Source organism: Crocuta crocuta, unplaced genomic scaffold (genome assembly GCF_008692635.1).
Source record: "Crocuta crocuta isolate KB4526 unplaced genomic scaffold, BGI_CrCroc_1.0 scaffold49, whole genome shotgun sequence".
In the NCBI taxonomy this organism is placed as follows: domain Eukaryota; kingdom Metazoa; phylum Chordata; class Mammalia; order Carnivora; family Hyaenidae; genus Crocuta; species Crocuta crocuta.
This window is the reverse complement of record NW_027536462.1, coordinates 442,187-452,327: the sequence shown is the minus strand read 5'-3', so window position 1 is coordinate 452,327 and position 10,141 is coordinate 442,187. Positions and strand designations below refer to the sequence as shown.

The 10,141-nt window shown below is 39.9% G+C and overlaps 1 protein-coding gene across 1 annotated transcript in view; it reads right to left on the bottom strand.

The window, feature by feature from the left end:
- MED14 (mediator complex subunit 14) overlaps positions 1-5,963 on the bottom strand; it is a 64,863-nt gene extending 58,900 nt beyond the window's left edge. Inside the window, exons 1-3 of the mRNA XM_077748494.1 lie at positions 5,905-5,963; positions 3,214-3,240; positions 958-1,063 (exon numbers count right to left, since the gene is read on the bottom strand). Of these exons, the coding sequence (XP_077604620.1) occupies positions 958-1,063; positions 3,214-3,240; positions 5,905-5,963 (192 nt within the window). The remainder of the gene's footprint in view (positions 1-957; positions 1,064-3,213; positions 3,241-5,904) is intronic.
- Positions 5,964-10,141: the final 4,178 nt, after the last annotated feature.

Genomic DNA, 10,141 nt, shown 5'->3' with positions numbered 1-10,141 from the left:
GGTACCATCCTCCCCAAGCTAGGAGCTCAACAGGCTAACAGAAGACCCCTACTGATATTTTTCCTTTACTCTTCTTAAATACAGCTTAAAACTTTTTCTTTTTTTTTGGTGGGGGGAGGCACAAATTTTAGTATCTTTGGTACATCTCACTGCATGTCACTCTTCTGAATTCAAAAGAGTGATGTAACAGTCAAAAAGACTATGGGCTTTGGGACGCCTGGGTGGTTCCGTTAAATGTCTGACTTCAGCTCAGGTCATGATCTCATGACCTGTGGGTTTGAGCCCTGTGTTGGGCTCTGTGCTGACAGCTCGCAGACTAGAGCCTGCTTCAGATTCTCTCTCTCTCTCTAAAATAAATAAACATTTAAAAATATTTTTTTAGGGNGCTGAGAGCTTCTTGAGGGCAGGGGCTGTGCCTTACTTGGGTGTCATCCACCATACCCTATACCTGTGCTTACTAAAGGTATGGAGAATGAATGTGTATACTAAGGGTATGAAGAGCCAACAGATAATAAATGCTGTCACCAGCTCTGTGACCCTGACTGAAGCCAGTTAGCTTCTAAAAACCTTATTCCCTTATCTGTAAAACAAGAAGAAGATACTGACTCTGCCAAACTGAGAGGGTTTTCAAGAATTAATAGGCAAAATTCAAGGAAGAACTTTGCAGACTCTAAGGGAGTATGCAAATGTAAAGCTGTTTTCCCCCTTTAGTTCAAGTCTTGTCTTTAATGTCTTCTAATGTCTCCAGATACGGCCTGCTCTTTTCTAGCCAGGTAATCAAATACTAAGTTTCTACAGAAATATATTACACATTTTCATAAAGAAATAGGATTACTCACTTAAGTAATGTCTCTCAAACAAATCAGCAGATAATCTAAAATCAGATGCTATATCTATTATAAATTAATATTCCAAAAAGTTATTTAATATAAAAAAACAATCAAAAGTTTAACTCACCGCACATTTTTCCACCTTGCCAGCGTTATTAGCCCATTTTACTAAAGCTAATAATCGAACAAAGAGTTGACGTGTCCGGCTAGCAAACTGCACTATTTCTATTTTCCTATAAAACAAAACAATTCTTAATGAATAAACATAGTTGAAAAGAATATTTAACAATTTATTTCATCTGAACTAAAATATGACTCAATCTTTGTTTATAACCATTACAACAAAATGAACCACCTAAAATATTTACCTCCATATGAATTATTGTCACATTTTGTACACTGCCTGCATTTTTAATTTTCTACCTCGGAGGAATGAATCTAATAGAATGTTTTAGCAATGAATCAGAGTTACATTTTAAAAATGAATTGTGCAGGACAATAAAAGTTGCTCACTAAAATATATAAAAGTACAATATAGAAGTTACCCAGGTTACAGAGGAGATCAAATTAGAAGTTAGGAATTTCAGAACTGAGGTTATGAGATATGAAATGACAACCTTTTTAGTATAAGAAAGGAACTGAAATAGATCTTTCTCAAAACTTGAAACTGTCTTACTTCTACAAAAGCAAGGAAGGGTCCATTTCTGATCTTGCAAAAGCATGATTTAAAAAGCTGAATAATCAAAGAACTATCCAACTCTTTACCAAACTAATTTCAATGACAAACTTAGATATTAAATTATCAAAACAAAGGAAAGGACACATGTCATTAAGGACTTACTTAAGGAAAGTAAGTTGACTACTAAAAATAAGACTGAAAATCCTTTCATAGTTTAAGATACTGAAAAAAAAAATTCAACAGGCCAGGACTGATGACAGACCCAGCAGGACATCAGCTTCCTTCCAAGTGGACTCTGACCTATATTAGTCACAGTACAGCTGTTCAATGACCTGCAGATCCAACCCACATCTTTGCATCTCACCAAGAGCAACATCATGAGGCAATGCACCCAAAAAGTTTCTGTTGAAGAATAATCCTGACAACTATAGAGTCTAACTCCTAGTGAGAGCATGTGTATGGAGCCCACCAACAACGTGAAAGGCTTAAGATTCAGCCAGCAATAGGATCAGTGGTAGTATAAAGAGAAGAATCAAGGCCCCAGATACAATTATGACTCTTTGCCAGTGTCTGTGAAGGATCTTAAAGAGATAAAATGACCAGAGCATCACAGGCACGACCGGAACACAGCAGAAATATTCAATGTACATTAAGACCTGGCAGCCACCTCCGTGCTAGGAGACTCTGTACCATCATTCTAACTCGGCAACAGCTTACAGAGCAGGTGAGGTCGCTCTCCTAGAGCAAGCATATCTGTATATTATTAACTTGCTTTCCCAAATGAGCTCCTGTACTGGAAAGCAAACAGCCAGCTTTGTAAATATCATAACGTGATTTTTTTTGGCACCACGCAATCTCAGGTGATAAGCCACATAAGACTGTTTTCCAAGGCCCCATTTCCCTTCCTACCGCAGAGTGGACAGAAGAAATCCAGATTCTCATTTCTTTTCTTTAAAACTGACCAGCTAAACCATAAAAAAGGTATGCTTCAACGGTCTCCACAACTCTGCCTTTTCAATCTAACCGCATCAGAAAGAGCTGGTAGTGGGGATGGAACATAGTCACTAATAAATCCTCCCTAGTGACTTGGTCTTTAGAAAAAAAAAAATCAAGGAGCATTAGTGCCAAAGATACAGTCAAGTAGTCTATACTATAGCCACAATTTAAATCTCCATCACAGGATTATCTTGAAACCTTAATCTATCTTGTTCCCTTGGCCTATGGAAACATTGGTGTTTAGTTATGTCTTAAGCCCCAAACTCCAACTCAATCAAAATGATCTCAACTGTAAAGCAGCAACAGCAGTAGGCAAATGTCAATTCTCTAAAGATATCTGGCATCATAGTAGCAAATGGTAAACTAGCAGCCAACTTTCTAAAGTGAATCTGTTCCTCAGCTTCTTTATTAAGTTCTAAGCTTTCTACATCTTTCTACTCCCCTCAGGTACTTGACCTGGTCAGTGACTCAACAAAGGTTTCTAGAACAGAAAGTCCAGAGCTGGTCTCATACCAAGAATTGTCAAGGATGAGGAAATCACATTTCCCAGGGCTCCCTAAACAAATGGAATGAAACACCACCCTGGATTCTCTGGGCCTAGGTTTCCAATCCACAGTCCTGCCATGCTCCCCGCCCCAACACACACTTTCTCTCTCTCTCATAGATGTAACAACACAGAAACAGATTTAAAATTTTTTTCATACTTACCTTTCCACATCAGATTTCCTTGGTAGTCTAAGGACAAAACACAAAAGAAATTGACTAAATATATGCATACATTCACCAAAATATGATAATAGTCTTTATTTTTACTCTATTATATATTTTAGTGTTTCAGAAGAACTGGATAAATAGCCACTACAGGTTTGTGTGGCTACCTACCTTTTTTTTTAATGAGTTTCCAGCAATATGGCTACAAGGGGGGAAAAAAACATCAAAGGAATGCTCCTCTCCAATCAAAATGCTCCAAAAGGTATTACATGAACCTCAAACATTTAAAAAGCTCAAGTCTTACATTAAGCACACTGCCATATCACAGCCAAGGAAAATACTCTTTTAAAACCAAAATAGTCACGGATGCAGAACACTACTTGCCAGCCCCCCTGTATCCAATGGAACCTTGCTTCCAAGTAATCACCTCTCCACGTTTTTTGTTAGGGTGGGCAAAACTGGGAGCTAAGTACACAAAAGGACCAGTGTCAGCCAAGGGTTCTATAGCAATTATGATGTTGCATCGTGGTTAGCTGTAAATGATTAATGATGATTAATTTTTTTTATTTTTTAAAAAAATATTTTTTAACATTTATTTTTGAGACAGAGAGAGACAGAGCACGAGCTGGGGAGGAGCACAGAGAGAGAGGGAGACACAGAATCTGAAAAAGGCTCCAGGCTCTGAGCTGTCAGCAGAGAGCCTGATGCCAGGCTTGAATCCATGGACTGCGAGATCATGACCTGAGCCGAAGTCAGATGCTTAACCGACTGAGCCACCCAGGCGCCCCACGTAAATGATTACTTTTAAACAACTCCAGTGAGGTTTGGTTTGTTTTTGTTAGTTTTCTGGTACAACAGCCAACAACCAATGTCACCATTTTCCCTGTTAAATTATACCATTTAACACTCTCACATCCACTGATGGTTACAAAGGTCCCTATGTGCCTCATGAATCACCACATTCTAGAAACCTCTCTCCCATGGCCCAAGATTCAATGGCCTGAGCAACTCTAAAACCTCCTCTACATCTAATCACTTCTTCAAGAACACATACCGAACTACTTAGATCCTCTCCCAGCCCCACCCAAAGGCCACAGGTGCAGAAACAATAAAACCAGAGATTCAAGGCACAAGGAGGGGAAACTATTAAAATGGGTTCTGGCTTGTAGATACCTACAATTCTGAGAGTAGACAGTGACACAGAAGTTGAAGTTATGATCCTGTGATAAAGGAAACTGGGTAGAAGCTGGAAGAGCCAGCAGATCAGATGAAGCAGACATTAAGGCCTTACAAGACTTAAAGTAAAAACAACTACTGGTAAGTTCCTCTACATGTGAAAGCTCCTGAGAACACTCCCGGAGGAGTCACAACCCTCAGCCTCAAGGGAGGCAAAGAATGAGAGCCATGGATGCTTGTGTGTGCTTAAGAGACTGAGAGAAACAAAAGAGGGGAGCCTTTGTGGGTAGAAAGAACAGGAAACACTGTTCTAGGTCTTTCCACCTGCCCCGGACACCCTAAAAGGGTCACCTCATTTCAGAGGTGGTATCATTTCGGGGACAAAGATTAGGCTTTGTTGCCTGCACCCACCCGCCAATTCCTCCTAACCCAATTCCTCCTAATCTATTTAAAATTGCTTTATGAATAATGAATCCACCATTTGGGGCAAAAGCGCTAAAACGCAAATTTTTGGAAGTCACAGAAACTTATTTACACCGAAGTGTGATAAGACAAGTTTACATGACTGAGATCTTAGCATTCTTAAATTTTAATTAAAACAGGTTAAAAAAAAAAAGAAAAAAGAAAAGTAGAACCTACATCCCTAAAAAGTCAAGGCAGAGTATAAACTCTTAGATGAGAGCATGTAAGGAGGTTGGGGTAGGCTAGTAGAGGGAAAAAAAACCAGAAATCCATAGCCAAAATCAAACCACTGAAATTGTGAAGGCGGTCCTTTTTACTTTCAATAGCTCACAGACAAGCATCAAATGCGGCAGAAATAAGATTCTTATAAAGTATACCTAGAACACTAGCTTTACATCCATACATTAATTCTGACAGCTTCCACCTGGAACAAGGGAACTACAAGATTCAGGAACTCCAAGGCAAGTTCCCAAANCATGACCTAAGTGAAAGTCAGACGCTTAACCAACTAAGCCACCCAGGCGCCCCCATACCTGCGTATTAAAAACAACAGTGTATTTTCCTGTTAAATACTCCATGGTCTGCAATGACAATTCTATAATTTCATTTGTTGATGTGTTAAATGAATAAATACTTAATCCCCGACTATGTGCCAGGCACTGTTCTAGGCCCAGGGAATATAGCAAACAAATCAAAACCCCCATCCTCATGGAGCCTCCAGTAGGGAAGACATACAATAAACTAAGAGTACCCAGTAGCAATTAAGAGAAAAACAAAGCAGTGAGTTAAGAATGGACAGCAGGGGCTGAGTGCTTTTCATGTGGGATCAGAGAAAGTCTGACAGGTTCTATCTGAATGAAGACCTAAAGGAAAGAGGAAAGCAAACCACACAGATTTCTGGGATAGGAGCAAAGGCTCTAAGGTGGGAGTGTGCCTGGCACTATGAAAAAACATCAAGAAGGGCAATGTGACTGAAACAGAGTAAGGGAAGAGGAGCATATTAGGAAATGAGGATAAAGAGGTAAGGCAGAGAAGGCACAGACCACATACCCTCGTTTGCCCAAGACAGTCCTGGCTCCAACATTATTATTAACAGCACCACCTTTCATGCTCAAAAGTGTCCTGATTTGGACCATAACTTTTATGGTCACTCCATATTCAGGGGACTATAAAACCTTTTTACTGTAAGTGAGATAGATGGAGAACTGCTGGAGAGTTGTGAGCAGAGCAGTTTTAGAAGGATCATGCTATCTTACAGAAGACAAAAACTGTAAAGGGGCAAGGTAGTAGTAGAGATATCAGCTGGCAGACTGCTGCAGTTAACAGGGGCAAAGGATTTCACCTTGATGGAAATGTTGTGGTCAGATTCTGAAGTCAGAGATGATCAGTACTTACTGATGTACTAGGTGTGGGATTGGAAGAAGAGCCAAGAGTTACCCCAAACTTTTGGCCTAAGCAACAACAGAAGAATGGAGATACTCTTTATCGAGACAGGAAAGGTGTGGGGCAGGTCAAGTGGAAACAGGAGTTTGGGTCTGGACTTGGTACCCTGAAATATCCATTAGGTATTTAAATGTAGGCGTTTCGGGGCGCCTGGGTGGCTTAGTCGGTTGAGCATCCGACTTTCACTTAGGTCATGATCTCGCGGTTCGTGGGTTCGAGCCCCGCGTCGGGCTCTGTGCTGGCTGCCAGCTCAGAGCCTGGAGCCTGTTTCAGTCTGTGACTCCCTCTCTCTCTGACCCTCCCCTGCTCATGCTGTCTCTCTCTCTCTCCTAGAAATAAATAATAATAATAAATAAATGTATGCATTTGGATATAGAGTCTGGAGTCCAGAGGAGAGGTCTCTGCTAGAGACAGAAATATGGGAATCATCATCATATAAAGGATGCAGGATTAAAACTATGTACTTATTCAACAGCAGTAAAACAGATGTTTCTCTCTTCATAACTAAGCCATAAAATAGCAAGAACACAGTATAGTTCAAAGAATTTCTACAAGTCCCTATGAAAACACAGATTATACAAAGTACGCAACCACTGATAGGAGTTTTCAACATTTTTCCATAGCTATACATTGGATAGGTGACCTTTTACATATATGACATTTTCTCATGGATACTCTAAAATTTTTATGAAATTAACCAGCAATTGGTTCAGAGAGGTTATTACTACAATAACACCTCATCATGACAGCTATTTTAAGTTTCTCATTAGGCAGGGGTAGTCTTTCTGTTTTCCATTCAATAAAGTACAACATATCCAAGTTGAGAATGACGGTTTGCAAGAATAAGGGAAACCTATTCTAACTCTTTCAGTCACCTGCAAACAAATATTTTAAGTCTCCAGTAACAAATTAATGTTCCACTTGAAAACGCAATCTAACAACAGATCACAGATAAAAGCTACATTAATTAAAAACTTTTAAATTCTTACTTTTTCTGAACCTGAACTTAAAAATGTAAAACAGTAATTAAAGTACATATACCCGCAATTCTATAAAGCCTTTTCTTCTTCACACCCTAAAAATCATTAGTGTATTCTGATCCTATTCTGAAGGGATTAACATCCTAATCATGCCCCAAGGTCTTTCATTGGTAGTGATCTATAAACTCCCTTCATACTCCAGAAGACATTAACAGAAGACCACTTACATCTTTTACTTACACTAAACGCGTTAAGACTTAGAACACTCTCAAACATTCCAGGAAAAAACAAACAAACACCTTGGAATCCAAAATTTGGGATTATTTTATACACATCTCCTGAGTTCAAACTTGGTCAGAAGCAATTACAACCTACATTTAAAATGTACCGTCAAGACGCTGTAAAATAGATTTCCTGTCTTTGGGAATTCGAATATTATGTATTCCTAAACCCTAATCTTGGGCTTTCAGGTAAAAAGCTTCCTACCAAGAAATTAATAGGGTTCTGTTGGCAACTCGAGCAAAAATCCCAAAGATGAGATTTTCAGTGCAAGTCTAACATGCATAATTAATAAGTGTCCGTTGCTTCATCTCCAGAAAGACCCAAATGCAAAGCTTTTCCTCCATCTCCCTGAGCCCCAAGAGTCCAAAAATTCTAGACTAAGTAGCCCAGAGGAAAGGAGAAAACAGCAGCCCCTTGGGGAGAGGGAGGTGCGAGCCTATCCAAGCCGGCTGGGCGGGAAAGGGGGNGCCGGAAGCTGTTGGGGGGGCGGAGCCAGGGACGTCACCGAGAACGTCAGTAGTTGCCCCGCCCTTGCCCTCGCCGCTCTCCGGTGTTTAAAAGGCTCCAATGTACCCTGAGGTATTTATCAGCGCTCCCCAGTGCGGCGCGAACGCGGCTGGGGAGGCTCCTTCCCAAGGTGTTCGTGAGTTGTGGTTCTGGAATCGCGAAGAAATTGTTGCGGCTGCGCTCTGGTGGCTTCTCAGCTCTTTGCTCCTCCCACAGTCTGCTCATGCGCCTTTCGTGGGATAGAAAACGTTTCCGTCATTTTTTTTTTTTAACTGTGGGAAAAGATGTGAGAAAATAGGATGGGGATAAGAGCAGGACTGCTGGCAGAATAACTTCACTTTCATGGAGTTGGATGTATGCCGATCTCGTTACCGACCCCCAAATCCCGGGAGTTTCTATTACAGAAACAGCCCTTAAATCCTCCACCCCTGTCTCTTACTCGCTTCTTTCTTGTCCCTGCCCTTGCAGTAGACGCCCTGCCCTCCCAGGGTTTTCAGTTTTTCGCCTATGTTCTGCCTCCACTTTTCCCCTTTAAAATCCACGTTTAATACTTTGCTGCCTGGTTTAAAACAGTGATTCTCAACCTAGCCTGCAAGGTGGAATCACGGGGCGGGGGCGGGGCTTGAAACAATACTTAAGCCACGCTGAGACATATGGCTTTAGATGGTTTGATGTGAGGTCTCGGCTTGCGGGTTTTTAAAAGCTTCTTAGGTGACTCTGATGTGCAACTAAGGTAGAAATCCATTGTCAAAAAGCGTCAATTACTGCCACACTTTTTTCAGACATCTTTTTGCAGATTCCTATCTGTAACTCTTAGGTGTAAGAGATGCCCTTGCTGTTCTTTAAGGTTAAAATAATCTTACTCTTGTCCACTTGTGTAATTCTCAGTCCTTCTTGAAGGCCACTTACCTGTCTTCTAAAGGTGTAACCTTTGGAGTATAGTCGCTTGCTCCCTCTTTTGGGACATTAAAACACACTTACACGCAATATCATGCTACTTATCAAAACACGTTAGTATTACTTAACACCCCTTGCTGGAGGGCAGAGTCTATCATTCCTCTCGATGCAAGCTACTTTAGGGAACAAATTTTTATGTTAGCTAGATGGTACCATTTGAGTTGTTTTATTGAAGATTTTCCCCCTTTCTTGAAAACTACTGGCTTGAGTTAAAAACAAACACACCTGGTGATCACATACACAGGAAAGATAGGTGATTGTACAAGATAGTCTTTAAGGTCTTTTCTAACTCTCAGATCTGATTCTGTGTGATGTAGATAGGATTTTAACTCTGCCTTATTGTACAAAACATGGTTATTTTTACACCATGTCTTTTGGTATACCGTTCTATTTGGCAGTAAGGTTCTACCTAGAGACCGCGCAATCAGCATGCAAATAAAAGGAAAAAAATTAATTGGATGAAAAAATTGTTTTAGGATAGAGAAAATTTCACCCACCTCCATCAGATCAAAATCTTTGGAAATTTCTGTGAGTTTCAATAGATACCTTTAAAAATTGAAAAGTACCTGTTAAAAAGGATATTCTAAAGGAAAATAGGGCAAAAATCTAGGAATACAACTGTGAAACGTGCTGTGTTTGAATTGTTGGTGATTAGGGAAGTAATATAAATGAAAGCTCCTGAAAGAGGTGATACCCCCCCACCCCAAGCTGATAATGTAGCCACTAAACAAATACAGGAAGTGCTAGTAGAAAAAATGAATGGGGAAGAAGAAAAAAATGTTAGCATGTTTGGCTCAGTTACTGAAGGAATGACTCACATCCAGATCACTTTTGGAAATCCTATAATTTATAATTTTAAAACCTACAGTACAGTGTTTGGCACTGTAGTATATATACATAATTCTTTCACATATTTCTAATTGTTCCTCTATTTGGTCATCACCAGATTCTGTCACACTTCAGATAGTTTCAGAACCAGCAGCTTGATACTTCCTTGGCTCTTCAATTGATCTAAACACTTGAAATCTTTCATGAAACCAATCTGATTTTAATAAATTGTTTGCGAAACATGGAAAAATAAAATAACATTTCCTTTTAAGCCCTCTTGCTGGAAAAAT